General features: G+C 31.8%; 3 protein-coding genes across 3 annotated transcripts; all 3 read right to left on the bottom strand.

The window, feature by feature from the left end:
- Positions 1 to 283: 283 nt before the first annotated feature.
- Positions 284 to 5,151, bottom strand: LOC145606189 (protein neprosin-like). Its single transcript, XM_081662238.1, has 5 exons — positions 5,092 to 5,151; positions 1,480 to 1,638; positions 1,243 to 1,296; positions 1,006 to 1,143; positions 284 to 655 (listed from the first exon to the last, which is right to left on the bottom strand). Exons 1-5 carry the CDS (start codon positions 5,149 to 5,151, stop codon positions 284 to 286), a joined length of 783 nt encoding a protein of 260 aa, XP_081518364.1.
- Positions 5,152 to 7,923: 2,772 nt separating this feature from the next.
- Positions 7,924 to 10,616, bottom strand: LOC145606188 (protein neprosin-like). Its single transcript, XM_081662237.1, has 6 exons — positions 10,518 to 10,616; positions 10,275 to 10,364; positions 9,473 to 9,628; positions 8,990 to 9,148; positions 8,443 to 8,580; positions 7,924 to 8,301 (listed from the first exon to the last, which is right to left on the bottom strand). The coding sequence occupies exons 1-6, from the start codon at positions 10,614 to 10,616 to the stop codon at positions 7,924 to 7,926; spliced, it is 1,020 nt and encodes a 339-aa protein (XP_081518363.1).
- Positions 10,617 to 14,047: 3,431 nt separating this feature from the next.
- On the bottom strand, positions 14,048 to 17,565 carry LOC145605577 (transcription factor MYB83-like). The gene is made up of 2 exons (XM_081661648.1): positions 16,977 to 17,565; positions 14,048 to 15,445 (listed from the first exon to the last, which is right to left on the bottom strand). Exons 1-2 carry the CDS (start codon positions 17,291 to 17,293, stop codon positions 14,572 to 14,574), a joined length of 1,191 nt encoding a protein of 396 aa, XP_081517774.1. The 5' UTR covers positions 17,294 to 17,565; the 3' UTR covers positions 14,048 to 14,571.
- Between the last annotated feature and the right edge of the window lie 647 nt (positions 17,566 to 18,212).

Raw genomic sequence — 18,212 nt, 5'->3', positions numbered from 1 at the left:
TAACAAATTTTAGCTAATAAATACAAAAAAAAAAAAAAAAAAAAAAAAAAATCAAACAAACCGTGCATCGCACGGGCTTCATCTAGTAGTAAATCTATATGTGAATAATTTTCCTCAAAGAAAACAAATCTACTATATGATAATAAAAAAAAAAAATTAAAAAAACGCAAAAATAAACATTAGTAAATGAATATGAACAGGATAATTTTTTTTTTTTTAAAAAAAAAATAAACACAAAATCACTAGTAAATCTATATGAAATGGTCATTAATGATTGAGAATATTATATATGATAGCCTCCATAATACATGAGACGACCCCAGTCACGCTGATAACCTTCATCCAAGACATTGTACAAGGATGGACAATTAAATACTTTTTTGGTGTCTTGAGGTTCAACATTTTTAGACTTGTCAATATCAACAGTCACTTGTTTGAAAAATGCTGAATATTGTGTATCATAACTTGCCATCCTACCGCAACCCATTTCAGGACCTGGGCTAGTTGGCCCAGGATCATTGATCTCTCCTCCCCATTCAACTTGGTTTGCAACATCCACTAAGCTTGTAAATAGACTATTGGGCCAATATCCAACTGGAATTGACATACCGTCTTTATCATATATTATAAGCCACCAATTGTCGTCTTCAAAATGCTATATATAAAAGAAAAATTACACAAGAGAAATTGATTAATTAATCATCTAAATTTAAAGTATACGATCTAAGAAAGCATGATTAGAAAACATAAACAAAATGTACTTTGTAGTTGTTTGGAATTAGATGAGATGCTTATATACTTTCTTAACTTCTTCATTAAAGAAAGGACGAAAAAGGATGAAAGGTAAACAAGAAGTTAGGATACTTTATATACTTGATGAGTTGTATATCAGCCTTATTAACCAAGGCTCACTCATTATTTGATTGTGTTGATGAGCATTTTTAAACATACTTCGTATTATTTATGAAATGACAACAAAAAATTACTATAAGATTATACTAGTACCTTTCTAATAGTTATTTTCCAAGTATGTTGATCCCCACCTATTTCGGAATATTCATCCGGGATAGTGCCTAAAGGTATAGCTTTCGAAACTTGAACAAAACCATTATCACATTGATTTACACATATTTTTTGTCCTGCCTACAAAAAACATAGAATTATATAATTAATTAGCTTGGGTAAATAAAATGATACAAAATTAGGAATAATTTCAATGCACACGTATATACTCGCACTTACTATAGATCTTGCATAGAAGTGGGAATCATTATCGTTAAACAAAGTTGGATTTACCTAAATGACAATGAAAACACCCAAAGAAAAAACTATGAAACGTTATATTCTGTTTAAAAGAAGTGCAAAACTCTATTTTAGATAGAACGGAAGAGCATAACTTTGATAGAACTTGATTTAGATAAATAATATCCCAGATTCCCAACTCAACTAATAAAAGGAGGATATGAGGATAATACAAACCATCAATCCAGCTTCAATACTATCTACACCATTCGATAATTTAATCCGACTTGAAGACCATTGACCCTTTTGTACTCGAGGCTTATACAAGGTCATGGAAGCACTTGATCCGAAGAATTTCTTATTCGAATCAGCAATGTTTGTTTGAATAACAGCAACCTGCACAACAAATACTCCTCCAGTAAGATGAAATTTTCGTAAAAGCTAATTTTTTACATATTGTATGTATTGATGACTTTGATGTTATTCCATATTGGTGTTCACCGCTTAATGTATGTATAGGCCCATAGAAAATTGGTTTAGGACCCAATAATAACAAACAATTGGGGCCCGGTGATGGATTTCCCTTTTTTTAAAAAAAAAAAAAAAAATCTCCACATCCTTTCTTAGGGCCTGTTCGATTTACTGAAATGAGTTGAACTGAACTGAACAAAATTGATTGGAGCTGAATTGAACTGAACTAAATATTTAATGAGATTGAGGAGGATATTAGAAACTGAACTGAACTTAAGCTGAAGAGAACAAGCCCTTAATCATTCAAAATATATTTAGTAGGTTATGAACTTATGAATAGGTATTTAGTAGTATATATTATCGATTTTAAGGTCATTTTAGGATTTCACCCAATTTGATAAATTTTTCATACGGAGATAATTTTTCAAATTAACGTTATATTCACATAAATTAACGTCATATTGAACCGATAGATAGACATGTTTAATTTAAAAATATAACTCACACAATATTCTAGTGGTCCGGGTACAAATGATGGTCGGGGTATATGATCTTGAACATTAGTTCTTAAAATAGGAACGGTGCCGGATGGACAACCTCCATGCTTGAGCCCTATGCCCTTAGATTTCCTTTCATATGTAACTGATATTAAGGCTAATGCTACCTGCATGTATACATCATAGGCCCATGAGAAAAAGTATAATCTATTTTAGTTCAATTGTGTGTTATAAAATCAATTTTGGGCCGAGAAAAATAATTTACCAGTCTTTGAGCCGGTTCAATTCAATTCAAAATCCTTTGAGTCTTACTTGACTTATATTTTGTCTTAAATAAAAAAAAATAAAAAAAAAAAACTGATAAACTGACGACCTATATATAAGAGAATTTTGTAAAAACTATGCATAAAAACTTATACTTCATGTTTTTATTTAAATGCAATGAACACCTTAGATTTATACTTTCATGTTCATTTTTAAACATGTACTACTATATCTTTAATCATCAATTAATGAAATCATTTGACATTTGAAAATTATATTTCAACACGAATCACACAAGATTATGAGACTACCTTGCACAACTATATATATTTACTTGCGAAAAACCTACCAAATTGTCAAAGTATTTAATGTTCAACCAAATTAATATATAGTAAATGGGGAAACAATAATATTAAAAAAAAAAAATAAATAAAATGAATGGTGTGTTTATATGTTTACCTTGGAAATCTGATTTTTCAATGTCAAGTGATCTAAGGATGGTTGCTTATAGAAATCTACGCAGTCATACAGTGGTCCATTTGGAGTCTGAACTAATTATGATGAGAAACATTTAAGGAACCATAATAAATATATATATATTTAAAAAAAAAAAAAAAAACCCTTAAAAATTTTATCTAATTTTACACAATAACAATGAATAAAAGTAAAATAAGCTACAAATTAATCGAAAATGATCAAACACCTTAAGAGTTAGAACATGATGTTGAGATAGATAGTTTCCAAAAACACCTCCCAGAAGCATTGAAGAAACAATTAAACAAATAATTGCACCCAAATGCATTGTTGTGACGATGGTTTGAACAGATGTGAGATGTGCCATCTTTATGAGGTTAGCTTGATGAAAATTTGAAGAACTGGAATTTTTTTTAGGTAATTTAGATTATTTGAAACATTATTGGTCAAATAGTTAACTTAAGACATAGTTGTTTATATATCCCAACAGCTATATAATCATCCTCTAATGACGATTGCAGTTAGGAGTGAATAGTCAGACACTTGGCAAATTCTAACATGTGTCACAATTGTTGATAAGAATTTTTTTTTTTTAATTTTAAAAAAAAAAATTCAAATCAAAAAGTTTGAGTTATGAGAAAAAAAAAAAGGTGATTTGTTTCGCATGGATTGCAAGGTGATTTGTTTGAGGTATATTTTAATATTTTATTACCTCATCACGAGAGTGAGGGATAGCTCAAGTGGTTAGAGCTTTCCTCCCAATTCCAGGAGATCTTTGGATCGATTCTCACCCCCGTCCTTGTGGCTCTCTAAACACCAAAAAAAATATATATATATATCAACTAGTGTGTGGCCCCGGGCGATGCACCGGGTTTTGCTTTGAATATCAATACATATATTATTTGGGCTATAAAATCATAAACTATATTATTACAAAAAATAAGTGGACAATAATAATTAATTAAATTAAATAAACGCTCTCAAATTGATGTCTTGTAAACTACAATTTAAAGTATTTAGTGTATTATTATTGAATATGAAGCACAATAAAAAGATAGCAAAGTCGGTAATAACATTACTTTATTTGTTATTGGTCTTGTGTTCAAACCTTGTGATAAACATTTTTATTGCAATTGAAATATGTTCATTCATATTACAATGGATGAATAGATGATGTGGCATATTACGGTGATGTGGCATACTTCTAATACGTGTGAAGGGTGCCACGTGACACATATCTTGTATTAGGAACGCTTTTTAATATATAAGTATAGATAGATATCTCCAAGGTTTTTTCTAAAGGGAATTTCTCCTTAAGTTGAGCATGCAACTCATAAATAAGAAAGTCAAACTAATGTCAAGTATATGTATGTAGGATCATAAGAAGCACTAATTATACTGGTCCATCATAAATAACTATGTGTCAATATACGTATGCTATATGTACAATGTATATGCAATACAAAAATTATATATTAAATATAAATATGTATTATGTGTTCGAAGTTCATGTACACGAAGTATAAGACACTTTGAAACTCTTATATGTAAAATATATAAGACAATTTGAAGCTCATATATAAAAGGCAATTCAATTTGATATCACAAATTCACAATAATGAGCTACTCCGTACATCAAATGTGTATTTTTTATTTGTTGGCGATATATCGGTTGATCTTAACTCAATGTATTTTATCCCCAAGTGATAATGGTGAAAAACTCCAACAATATCTCCTGTTAAAGGTCACCATGTGAGAGAAAAGGTCGAAATCCTTATAATTTTAGGGGCAGTATATTGTTTAATAATACTCCTTGTCATTATTACTACAATTTATCGTTGTTTTTCGAATAGAAATTTGAAAGTTGTTCCGGATGAGTAATAATTTAGTGAGAGTCTACAGTATATGACGTGTATTGATATGTACCGTAAAAGTCATGTATTGACTTATTGTTATATACTGTAAAAGCATATATTTATATATGTAAAAATATAACTCTTTAATGATTTCACCCTGATTCTACGCTCTCCTTCCCATCTCTTTCTCTCTCATTCTATTTTTCTCCATAAATTTTTACTGGTGTCAAGTTTGACACGCTTGAAGCAAATGGTAATTTGAAGGAACAATACTTCGACAAACTTACCTTGAAGGTTTGATCAATCGGGGTAATTGATAGGTTTTCCTCGGTATTAATATCTCCCATCATTGATCAGAAAGCAGAAACCCTAATTTGTGTTTTTAAATATGAATCAATTAATCAACTGCTTTGATTTTATAATGTTCTTAATGTATCATAATAGAAACAAAGCTCATTAAGTTATTTTTGGATTAATGAAAAAATTGAGATTAAACAATTAAAATTGTTGATCCAAATAATATAGAAATCGATGTTAAGAGACTTAGATAATTGAAATTATATTCTGATATCATTGTGAGAAGTTATATAGTTATCAATTAATCTCATAGATTGTGATTGTTGAGACTTAAAGCATAAGCATGGCATTTTTTAAAAATTACTGGCCATAATAGTTTTCGTAATACTATTGGGGTGATTTTACATCTCCTTTTCTAGAAAAACAATTATATTGCTTTCAAAAAAAAAAAAAAAAAAAAAGAAAAACAATTATACAATATGATTATAGGTAGAATTCATATCAATAGCTTTAATTTGGAATTTATTTTGACCTTGACTATACTACATTATCTTATTTCTACATCATTCTTGACAAAATCTCCCTAATAGGGTTTGTACCTTTGTAATAAGCTTAAGGCCAGGTGTATCAGAGAACCCGTGTGGAGATTCAGTGTAGATGTGTAATATACTCCCTCCGTTACGATTTACTCACAACAAAGAGGGAGTTTGCGGACTCCTAGGCAAAATATCCTAAGTGTGATTATCGGAAAATAAGGAATGTGCTTAATATTAATCTAATAAAAAAAAAACACTTAACACCAAGCACCACGAACGGAGCCCAGCACCACCCAACGCACCACCACCCAGCGCACCACCAACGAGCCCAGCACCACCACCACCTGCGAACCCAGACCCACAACCCCGAAACCCACCACCACGGACCCAGACCCAGAACCCACCAACCTCCACCCCGAAACCCACCACCCACGAACCCACCACCACCCACCCCTGAACCCCAGACCTACAACCCCGAACCCACTACAACCCACCACCACCCAACCCGAAACCCATAACCTACCCCAGACCAACAACCACGAAACCCACCACCACGAACCCAGACCTACAACCCACCACCACCCACCCCGAAACCCAATTCCCACGAACCCAGGCCAGACCCACGACCCACAACCCACGAACCCAGATCCACCGCCCACAACCCCGAAACTCACAACCCACCAACCAGCACCACCACCTATCACCAACCACCCACCGTGAAGCAGCAAGGAAAGGAAGAGAGAGAAAAAGGCGGTGACGACAAGCAAGACGACATGGTTGCGATGGAGGTCGGTGGTAGACTGGAGATCGGGGGAGATGACAAAGAGAGAGAAATTCTGGGTAAATAGAGTGGAGATCCGATGGTAGTAGTGGTGGTGGTGGTGGTTGCCAATTAAGGTGGTGATGAATTTAGATGGAAGGAGAATGATTTTGGTAGAAATGCTTAAGTTAATCAATGTTAGGGTTTAAGTTAATAAGATAAAATTAGTTGTTTAATTAGGGTGTTTAGTATAAAAAGTAAGGGTAATGTTGTAAAATCACACAAAAAATTTGCCATAAAAGGAAAGAAATAAGTTTGTTGCAAGTAATGTGTAACGGCCATTTTTAGTAATTGTTGCGAGTATTTCGTAACGGAGGGAGTTTATTGAATTGTCATGTAAATGTTGAATGAATTGTTTTTATTATGATTGATTTATTTGATTGTAAAAGCCTATCAGCGCAAATGGAGAGCATTGTGCCTTGCACATAGAGGTATGTTCAATCCCTACATAGGCTAGAATTATAGGCTTATAGCATAGTGTGTTAAATGGATACGCCAATAAAAATAGGATACGAGTATTATGCATTCCTTCTAATTATGATGTGACATATATGAGTTATATCTTATTTATAGTTTAGTCAAAGTCCAATTTCTGGTGAGTGGTGATAGGTAGGGATGTTCATCGGTCCAAGACCGGACCGAAAATAAGAATTTTAAGAATCGAAGACCGGACCGATTAAGCTGGGATCAATCCCGAACCGGACAGAAAGAATTGGTCCAGAACCCGGATCGGACCATTTTGGACCGATTTAAATTTTGTTAAAAAAAAGAATTCTAAATTCTTAAAGGAAAAATCATATTTTAACGTCTATTTTTTTGTGTTTAGTACAAAAAAACACATAAAATCATATTTAAGGTTTCAAGTATATTTGTAATAAAAAAATCAGTCCCATCCAAAACTGGTTTTTATAGGGTTTTGGACCGAAGACCGGGGAAATAAATTTATAAACCCGAAGACCGGACCGATTAATTCGGTCCTATCCGGGGTCGACCCCGGTCCATTTTTTCGGTCTAGATGGACCACATTATGAACACCCCTAGTGATAGATAGGTGCCATTTGACAACAAAATTTTTAATTGGGTTGTTTTAGGCAATAATTTTTATTTTTTTTTATTTTTTTTATTTTTTTTATTTTTTTTTGTTTTTTGTTTTTGTTGGTGGTTTCAGACAAAATGGTAGATTTAATGAATGATTTTGTGACAAAATTTCCTAAATAATAATTTAGATACAAAAATAAAAGTCCTTTTGTATCATGGTAGAGCGGAATTTTGTCCATTAGAATTAAAGTCCGACATTACTTGGATTGTCAACAATTGTTTAGGATTTAGGCCTACTTATGATGATTCAATTACAAAATTTATAACGTTATTGCACGGCCGTGATCAAGAATGAAAATGCAAAATTAATCACTAGTAAATCCATATGGATTTTCGTTATTTTTATTGAGGATTGAGAACATTATACTCTAGTCATCAGTGTAACCTCCAAAATACATGAGACGACCCCAATAATCACCCTGATAACTATCGTCCAAGACATGGTATAAGTACGGACAATCTAAGACTTTTGTTGTGCCTTGAGGTTCAACATTTTTAGAACTATCAGTATCAACTGTCACTTTACGGAAATATGCTGAATATTTTGTATCATAAATTGCTATTTTACCGGAACCCATTTCAGGAGCAGGACTAGCTGCCCCAGGATTGTCGATCTCTCCTCCCCATTCAACTTGGTTTGCAACATCGGTTAAATTTGTAAATAGACTATTCGGCCAATATCCAACCGGATTTGATTGATCGGCTCCGTCATATAGAATAAGCCACCAATTTCCGTCTTCATAATTCTATGTACAAAGGAATGTGTAATATACACAAGAGAATAGATTAGATCAACAAACTTAAAAGATACAATCCAAATTATTCAATGTCCATTCACAGAAATATACTTTGTATTAAACATTGAGATTAAATTTCTAGAAATATACCTTTTCAATAGTTATATTCCAAGTATATTGATTCCCATTGACTTCGGAATACCTATCAGGGACAAGGCCTAAAGGTATATCTTTTGACACTTGAACAAAACCATCACATTGGTGATTTACACATACTCGTGGTCCAGCCTATAAACAAACAGAAATTCTTTTAATAATTTATTAATTAAATTATGTAATTACAATAATAAAAAAAAGCTAATAAGTCAATGTACATATATACAGGTACTTACTATAAATCTTGCATATAGATGGGCATCATCGTCGTTAAAAAAAAGCGGCTTTACCTAATAAGTGACTATAAAAACACCCACCAATAAAATGACAATGAAAACACTCAAGAAAAAGTAATGACACATTATATTCTGCATTATAGAAGTGCAAAACTTTATTTAGATTTCCTAAAAAAAAAAAAAAAACATAAATAAAAAAATTAAAAAATTTAGATAGATCAAATCACTTTAGTAGTATGTGATTAATTGATTTAGATACATGATATTTCGGCTAAAAAAAGGGAGGAAAAGGATATTATTCGAACCATCCATCCTGCTTCGATACTATCTACACCATTTAATAATTTAATCCGACTTGAAGACCATTGACCATTTTGTACTTTTGGCTTATAGGTGGTCATGGCAGCATTTGATTTGAAGAATTTCCTATTTGAATCATCTAGGTTTGTTTGAACAACAGCAACCTGGATCAACAAATAATACAGTAAAAATTATTAGTTTTCATATAGTGTATTTATTGGGACATTGATGTTAAATAAAAAATAAATAAATAAAAATTTAAAAAAAAAGTGGTGTGATTGGTGTCCTTAGACTTATTATTTACGGGCTTATTAATTTACGGGCTTATTAATACGGCATGGAGTAGTATGTAATAATAAATAAAAAAAAAAAAAAAAGGAATACTTACTCAGACATGCCTTTAGAAATTGAATTGAGTTAATTAGCTTAGCTAATACATTTTGTGCTAAATGTCACAAAAATTAATACTGTAGAGATTAAGTACTCACACAATGTGCCTTTGGTTGTTGAAATGTTGGTCGAGGTGGATCGGGATTTTGAACATTAGCTCTTAAAATGGGAACAGTGCCAAATGGACAACCATTCTTGAGTCCTATACCCTTAGGTTTATTTTCAGATGTAGTTGATACTAAGGTTGATGCTACCTGCATGTATAGACATTTCAAATACATAAGCAAAAGTATGATAAAATTAATTAGGTTTAATAGTAATTAGAGGTTTAAAAATTAGTTTGGATCCAGAAAAATAGATCGTATTGAAGAGGATCAATTTAGTTTTCGGGTAAAGAAATCGAATTTACCAGTCTTCCTTTTGGTTCATATTAAAATATTTGTAAAAAAACTATTCTTATCGGACCGATATTTTGTACTTGTATAAAATTGTGCAAGAAATTTATAATCGTAGTATGTTAATTTTTACCTTTAATTTTTAGGGACGTTTTCGTATATACTCTCTCGGTTTTATTTCAATGCAACAATTCACATTTTATATCCGTCTATTTATTTGATTAATATCTTTGATAATCAATGTTACAAATTATTATAAATTGATATTTGAAAAGTATATATTAAGAACTCATCACCATCATGCGTTAATATGTTTATCCTTACAAAATATATATCGATCCACCAAAACATGAAATATTTTAATGATTGTCCAAATGAATATCTAGCAAATGGAAAGATATATATATATATATATATATATATATATATATATATATATATATATATATATATATATATATATATATATATATATATATATATAAAGGAGTTTTTATATTTTTACCTTAGAGATCTGGCTTTTTATTGTCAAATGACGAATGAGGGACGGTTGCTTATAGAAATCAACGCAGTCGTAAAGTTGTCCAGTTGAAGTCTGAATCAATTAAAAAATATGTCAAGATACTGTAATAAACACTTAAAAAAAAAACTTAGTAAATTCAAATCTAACACATTATTTTCACTTATTTACGTTATGAAAATGAATAAAGAAAAATCTATGGACTCGTACTAATTGAAGATAAAATACCTTTAAAGTTAGAGCAGGTTGTTGAGATGGTGTTTTTCCAAGAACATTTCCCAAAAGCATTGAAGAAACAACTAAACAAATTATCATAACCATTTGCATTGTTGCGATGGTTTGGCGAGTTATGAGGTATGCCACCTTTATGAGCTTGGCTTGAAATTTATGAGAATTACTGGAATTCTTTTAGGAAATTAAGATTATTTATAGAATAGAATTTATTTCCATAATTAAGATTATTGAAACATTATTGGTCAAATTATTCAACTCAAGAAATAAATGTTTGAGATTTCAATATTAAAAAGAAGGAATAAATGTTTGACTATCCCATCAGTTAATCATCCTCCAATGACTGACTTGGGATGAAAGTGAATAGTGAGACAATGAGAATTACTGGAATTCTTTTAGGAAATTAAGATTATTTATAGAGTACTCCCTCCGTCTCAAAAAGAACGACCCATTTGGGTTAATTATGCGGGTATTAAGGAAGTTAAGTAAAAAGAAGTAAAAGTATGTTGGAAAGATAAATTTACATGGGGTTTGTAAAAAAATAGAGAGAGAAAATAATAAAATAACATGAAAAATCAAATTTTTATATGGGAAAGCTAATTTTGCACAAATATTGTAGCAAATTGGTGGGTGTTTTAATGCAAATGGGTCATTCTTTTTGGGACAAAGTTTTGGCAAATAGGTCGTTCTTTTTGGGACAAAGTTTTGGCAAATGGGTCGTTCTTTTTGGGACAAAGTTTTGACCAAATGGGTCGTTCTTTTTGGGACGGAGGGACTAGAATTTATTTCCATAATTAAGATTATTGAAACATTATTGGTCAAATTATTCAACTCAAGAAATAAATGTTTGAGATTTCAATAATAAAAAAAAGGAATAAATGTTTGACTATCCCACCAGTTAAATAATCATTCACAAAATTAGTAAACGAGTGATTAAATTGGAACAAGCCCATATCTGTTTTTGAACAGCACCATTACATGTAAATGGGCTTTGGATGGTTTAGTCAAATCGCTAAAATTTTGGACCATGCTTCATGCATTTCTTTTTTACTTGACCTGCTTTGATTTTTATAGTATTCATCACCTCTCTTTTGACCGTTTTTTGTGAATAATATACAAGGAAATATATATCCATGTTGAATCTTTTTGAATTCATCTAAGTACCATCATAATATATAACTTTTATATTTTTTACTAATAAAGAATTAAAGTTATTGATTGTTAAAGTTTTGTATTGACAAGCATGATAAAAGAAACATGTCAAGTAAATAAAGAACAGAGAAAGTATATATAAGTTTTGTTGAGCCTTTAAGGGCGACCTTGAAACGATACTCAACCTTTTTTTTAAGGGCATGTTCATATTTACTAAACTGAGCTGAACTGAACTGATTAGAGCTGAATTGAACTGAACTGAACTGATTGGAGCTGAACTGAACTGAGCTGAAATGAATATTTTATGAGAGAGGGGAATTAAGAGATGAACTGAACTGAACTGAGCTGAAATGAATATTTTATGAGAGAGGGAAATTAAGAGCTGAACTGAACCGAACTGAACTGAACTGATTGGAGCTGAACTGAACTGAAATTAAGTAAATGTGAACAGACCCTTAATCTTTGAAGACTTGTTAATCCTTCCTAGTAGCTACTAGCAATTAACAATTTTGTTACTCCGATTCCTATTTTTCTAGGTTCATATGTATGATATAGAGCAATAACAGAGCAAATGAGTAATTTGTACTAACGATTGTACCCTAGCATCATTTTTCATGTATTTATACCAATCTCAAGCTCTACTCGGTACTTAGTAACGTAATGAAGTTGGGATTATTGAAGGATATAAATGATAAACATATTAACGCTGTAATGGCTGACAACTAAGTTAATTGAATAATTGGTAATGCTTGAACGGGGATACCTAGAATTTAGAATTTAAGCCTTGTTCACATTTTTGCCCCCTTCTTTAATTTGATTCCCCATACACCAAAAAAATAGGGTAGTAGTCTCAACAAAAAAACTTCAATCTTATACACAAAATCTCAAAGGAGAGAAAACATTAACAAAAAGACAAAAGTTGTGTGATTAAAATTTAGTCACGTATGTTTTGATAATCCTTTAAGTTAAAGAATGAGATAGAAATCAATACATCCCCTTTAAAAATAAAATATTAAAAATAAACTTTTGAGGAAATATATATTTTCTGACAACCTTCTAATTTAAAGTATCAAATGATATGATTAAAGTGAATATCCAAAGAAACGTGATTTATTTATATCTTTCATATTATAAGATTGCATGAAGACGGTCCAAAACGGAATTAAGAAGTGAGTTTGGTAGTCTATTTTCAGTATAATTAACTTCATTTTTACGAAAGGTTTCATGGGATTTTATCAGCCTTCCTTTCACTATCTTAAGATTATTACAACATTCGAGATTTAATTTAATGCACAAAATAGTAATAGGACAAGTTAGTTATACACTACTCAAATTCTAAAAGAGTGAAATTGATTAAAGTTTGTTTGGTACTATCTTATCCTCCTTCATTGTCAATCAACTCCTTAAATTTTGAACTTTATTACTTACTTTCTGTCTGTTAGTAACTAATTTCCACATGTGATGTCATTAGCTTGTAAGCGCACTTTTCATTTCGTTTATCCGTTTAACATATATAAATGACACGGAGTTAAATAGGTGGTGGAAAAGTAAATTACTAAGTGGGGTGGAGTTTAATGAAAGGCGATGAAATGAATATAAGTTATTGGACATTTTATATAAGTTTTCAAACATGAATTCTTTCAATTTTTGAAATTTTGATGTAATAAATCTTTAAAAAAATTTACATAAGTTTTTAAAAATTTCATCAAAGTTATTGGACATGCATTTAAATTAGTTTTTGGGTGGACTTACGGTGAAACAAACTCACCCACTACTTGGTGGTTAGCATATGTTAGCTTAAATATGAGGCGAGGACACGAGGTTAGCATATGAAAGGCGATGAAATAAATATAAGTTATTAGACATTTTATATAAGTTTTCAAACATGAATTCTTTCAATTTTTGAAATTTTGATGTAATAAATCTTTAAATTTTTAAACATTTCATCAAAGTTATTGAACATGCATTTAAATTAGTTTTTGGGTGGACTTACGGTGAAACAGACTCACCCACTACTTTGTGGTTAACATATTTTAGCTTAGATATGAGGCGAGGACACGAGGTAGCTTGTCCATTATAAGTAATTCATTCACCATGAGAGCCTTTTGTCTTAATGAAAAGCAATGGGATTAAAGTTAAGTGCACCATAATTACTCCAAGAACCCAACTACCAAGGCCAATAACACTAAGTTAAATCACATCTTAGCACCAAAGAAAAAGGAAAATCCAATAAAATCACATCTCAAAAAGTGATTAAACACAATAGAAAGTTATCATGATGTTTAAGAGAGAGATAATGAGAGAGAAATAGAGAGTCTTCATTCACATCAATGTGTATTACAATCAACATGCAGCCCACTAATAACAAACTTAAATTCAGCCTCAACAAATTAAAGCATATAATATACTTTGAATTTTTGTACAAATGATATTCTTACATGACTAGGGTTCCTACCAACTACCCTAAAAGCTTTAAGTTTCTGTATAGCTTTATGACTATTCACATATCTCCTTCACAATTACATGAAACATTTATTGGTAACTTACATATAGTTTGATCAAGAATGGTAAAATAAAAATAAAAATAGAAACACCATATATGCCCTTTAGTTACAGAGTATATATATATCAAGTATATTGTAATCTATGTCTAACTATAACCTTTTTGTAGGTGATCTTATTAATTATGGAGCTTGTGACAAGTTTTGCCCCTCAATGGCTTAATTACAAGAGCTCGAACTGGCCGACAATCCAGTTCGTCCAATTACTGGAGAGAATCCTGATCCGTTTATATATGAGGCTCAATTGTTGTAAAATTTTCAAGAGGAAACGAAAATGACTTGGAATATTTGAAAAAAGAAAGGGAAATAATAAGGAAAGGATGAAAAGAAGAGGTTTGTCATTCAACTTGGTAATCAATGAAGGGGAAGGATGAAACATCCCTCATTAGTTCCTCTAAATCCCATTCTCCCAACCTCGAATCGTCTCCTCCTTCCCAATTGTTTCCAACACCGGGAACCACGGTCGCCTCGAATTTCTTAGCACCACTACTAGTAATGGAGTTGTTTAGAGGAGTAGTGTTGTTTGTGCCGCTAATTATGTGGTGGTTATGATCAAAATGATTATTGCTGTTGTTGTTGTCAAAATGATTATTGTTGTTGCTAATAGTAGTGTTTCTACCAAAAACAATATTTTCGGAAACTTGAGTATTTTCTTCAATGCTTATTGTTTCCAAAGAAGGAATAGAAAGCTCCCCTTGTAATAAACCATAATTATAGTTGTGACTTCCAAGCATCCCATAACTACCACACATCATACCATGATGATCATCACCATTACCCATGCCATGATGCATGGGTGCCATGCTCATGCATGATGATGCATCCATATACCCATTACCACATGAAGACATGTCAAGACTATTAGTAGTATTATTATTGCTATGATTTACCATGTTGGGCAAAGGATGATCCATAATACCATGATGATGATGATGATGATGATGACTTAGAGGAACCATGGTTTGCATGGATGATGATGTTGGCGAGGCAGAGTTGTTGCTCACATACATGGCCATAATGCTGCAGGGATCCTGCATAGCCATGAATCCTCCCACCATCCCATCTCTCGGCTCCGTTGACAATGATGAATCACTAGCATTAGGCGATGAGGAGGTTGATGAACTCTTCATCCTTTTCTTTACAGTTGAGTTCCAGAAATTCTTTATCTCGTTGTCCGTTCGTCCTGGCAAGCGAGCCGCGATTTGGGACCATCTAATTTGATCAAACAAAGCTTAGTCAATAAACAATGTAGTAGTAGTATATGTGACAAAGATGTTAGTAAATTGACAATAACTAGTATTACGTTTTCAAAATTGCATGGGTTCTTTTTGCATGAACCTAGAAATTTCAAAGGAAAAGGACTTTTGGAGTGTCTTCAACTCAAAGTGCAGATATTAGGAACAGAAAAATTAAACAGAAAAATTTGTGTCCCTTTCTTAAAGAAGATATAGTTTCACGCAAGTATCACAGACCATGTGCAACACCAACCAACATCATATGTATGGATAGGACATTGCTTGTTTTGTAGGGTCAGTCATTTCTATCAAATTAACTCATATAAATATATAGTACCCATGCTACTCATAGCAACTAAGGTGAAAAATAGAAGTGTTTGTCTATATTGCTCGGATGTTGGATGAGATGTTCGACACTCAGACATGTATAGACTCTTCATTTATGACAAAAACACTTTTTAAGTTTTTTCATAGAATAACACATTAGAACATTGTTCTCATGTGTTATATGTAGTATAAGATTCTATAATCCTGTCTTCCTAAATCTAACTAACATATGTCGATATTTATATATAACAAAAACATTAACAGACAAGATCATGTATGTCCTCATCACAAAGCATGAATGGAGCTGAGGTTGACTCCAAAAACTCTGGGTTGTCATATTCTTCAACCACAAACACCATATTGTACCCGAACTCAAAGGCGAGAAAACTGAAAGATCAAGAAGAGAGTTATACAGTACTACAACTCAAATGATTAGTGTTCTCATTCAAATATACTCCAAGGCGAAATTCTTATCTATTTCTAATCATCAACTTGAACACTAATTGACAATTCAATGCAAGAATGTTATTGTAAGCTAGACGTACAAAAAATCCTAATGACGGACACATATGAAAAGAATATTAAGGTAACAAAAGTCTCAGTTGCTTGTCATTTCTATTTAGAAGAAATAAGATCAAGTATCAGCGCAAATTTCGATTAATGAATATAAATTCAAAAGGTAAGTGGACTAACTATTAAAATGTGGGTTTAATTTTTAAATCAGACAACATCAAATATAGGTAAAAAAAAAAATCTTTTAATTAAAGATGGAAAAAAAATCCCTTGATCAAAATATATATCTAAATATTAATAAAGTACTTTGCTCAACTTAATACTATGCTCAACTTTAAAATCTTAATGATCATAACAAAAGCCTCCAAATGTTAACAATAGTATTAATATAATAATATAGAATTGCATTAATGAAAAGTTTAAAATACTTATCAATGCAATTATATGCTAAGAATCAAATGTTAAGACAAGGGAAATATTACAATGAATTAGGAAAGATTATGATAAAAGAAAAGTGTCTTAAAACATAAGTTATGTTTTTTACCATCAAAACATTAAACACATAATATTACTCCTCAAATCCAAACAATCACAAAAGAGAGAAAAAAAAAAAAAAAAAAAAAAAAAAAAAAAAAAAAAAAAAAGGCAGGGAAAGAAGCATAATCTACCTATTGCCAAGGAGGGAATGCAAATGGATGATGAGCTCTTCTTCTTGAGGGGAGAAAGCGCCGCGTTTAAGGTCAGGCCTGAGGTAATTAATCCAGCGAAGGCGGCAGCTCTTACCACACCTTTGCAAGCCAGCATTCCTAGCTACATCACTCCAACAACCCTGTCCATTAGTAAGCATATAGTTAACAAGTTTATCATCTTCTTCAGGTGACCATAAACCCTTTCTAAGCTTGATACCGCCATTAACATTACCACCACCGCCACCATTTCCATTAGTATTATTGCCCTTGGCCGCAGGATCAGCAGGCTTCCTCATAGTTAGCTTAGCTCGTATTGAATTAATCGTGAGCTACTCGATCTCGGCTTTGGAAACTCACTGATCCCACAATGAAAATCCCTTTGAAAGGGAGAGGACCAGAGTGAATATTTCTCCAAGTAGGGTGATGTACAGAAATACAAAGACTTTTATAGAGAAAGAGAAAGGTGTATATATGTATATGTAGGCAGGTATCATATAGTGGCAGTGATCTTCATCATCATGAGTTTGATGGTTGTGGGGTTTGCTTAGATTAAGAGGAAAAGAGAGAGAGAAAGACGAAAAGAGGGGACAGTGTTGGTTGATAGGTCAAGTGAAAAACGGTTTGTAGATCCTAAGTAAAAATAAATAAAATCGAGATAGATTATACTCCCTCTGTTTCATAATATTCTTCCCAATTTCCACTTTTCATTTAAACCTGTTCTATAAAGTTGTCTTACCCCAACTCGACCCACAATTTAAGAGAACGACATTTCTTATTACACCCTAACTCCCTTTATTTATAAAGAGATCACGTGTACCAACTTACATTACTTTATTTGTTATTTTTTATATGTATATCTACAGTAAATGAGAAGAACTTTATGGAACTGACGAAGAGAGAAAGAGTAAATTAACAAGGCCGGTCTTTGTCTTTGACTCCATAGCTTTGTCTTTTGCCAATACTATCTTTCTTCACTCTCACGGTAATCATCATTCATATCATCTATGGATCATAGGGCAGCGTGAGATATAAAACTTTGTTTTCTAACCAAGCCAAGATTTTTGCTTCCAAAACACATTATCCCTTTTTCTCTCTCTTTCTTTCTTTTTATTTATTTTTTTCCTTTATTTTCTCTCTCTCATGCATACACACGTGTATTAGAAGTTAGTGAATAAAGATGATAAACAGAAATAATAGCTTAATAAGATTATTGTT

This window comes from Chenopodium album, chromosome 22, assembly GCF_948465745.1.
Source record: "Chenopodium album chromosome 22, dcCheAlbu1.1, whole genome shotgun sequence".
NCBI classification, from domain to species: domain Eukaryota; kingdom Viridiplantae; phylum Streptophyta; class Magnoliopsida; order Caryophyllales; family Amaranthaceae; genus Chenopodium; species Chenopodium album.
Note: the sequence above shows the minus strand (reverse complement) of the source record. Positions and strands in the feature narration are given on the sequence as shown.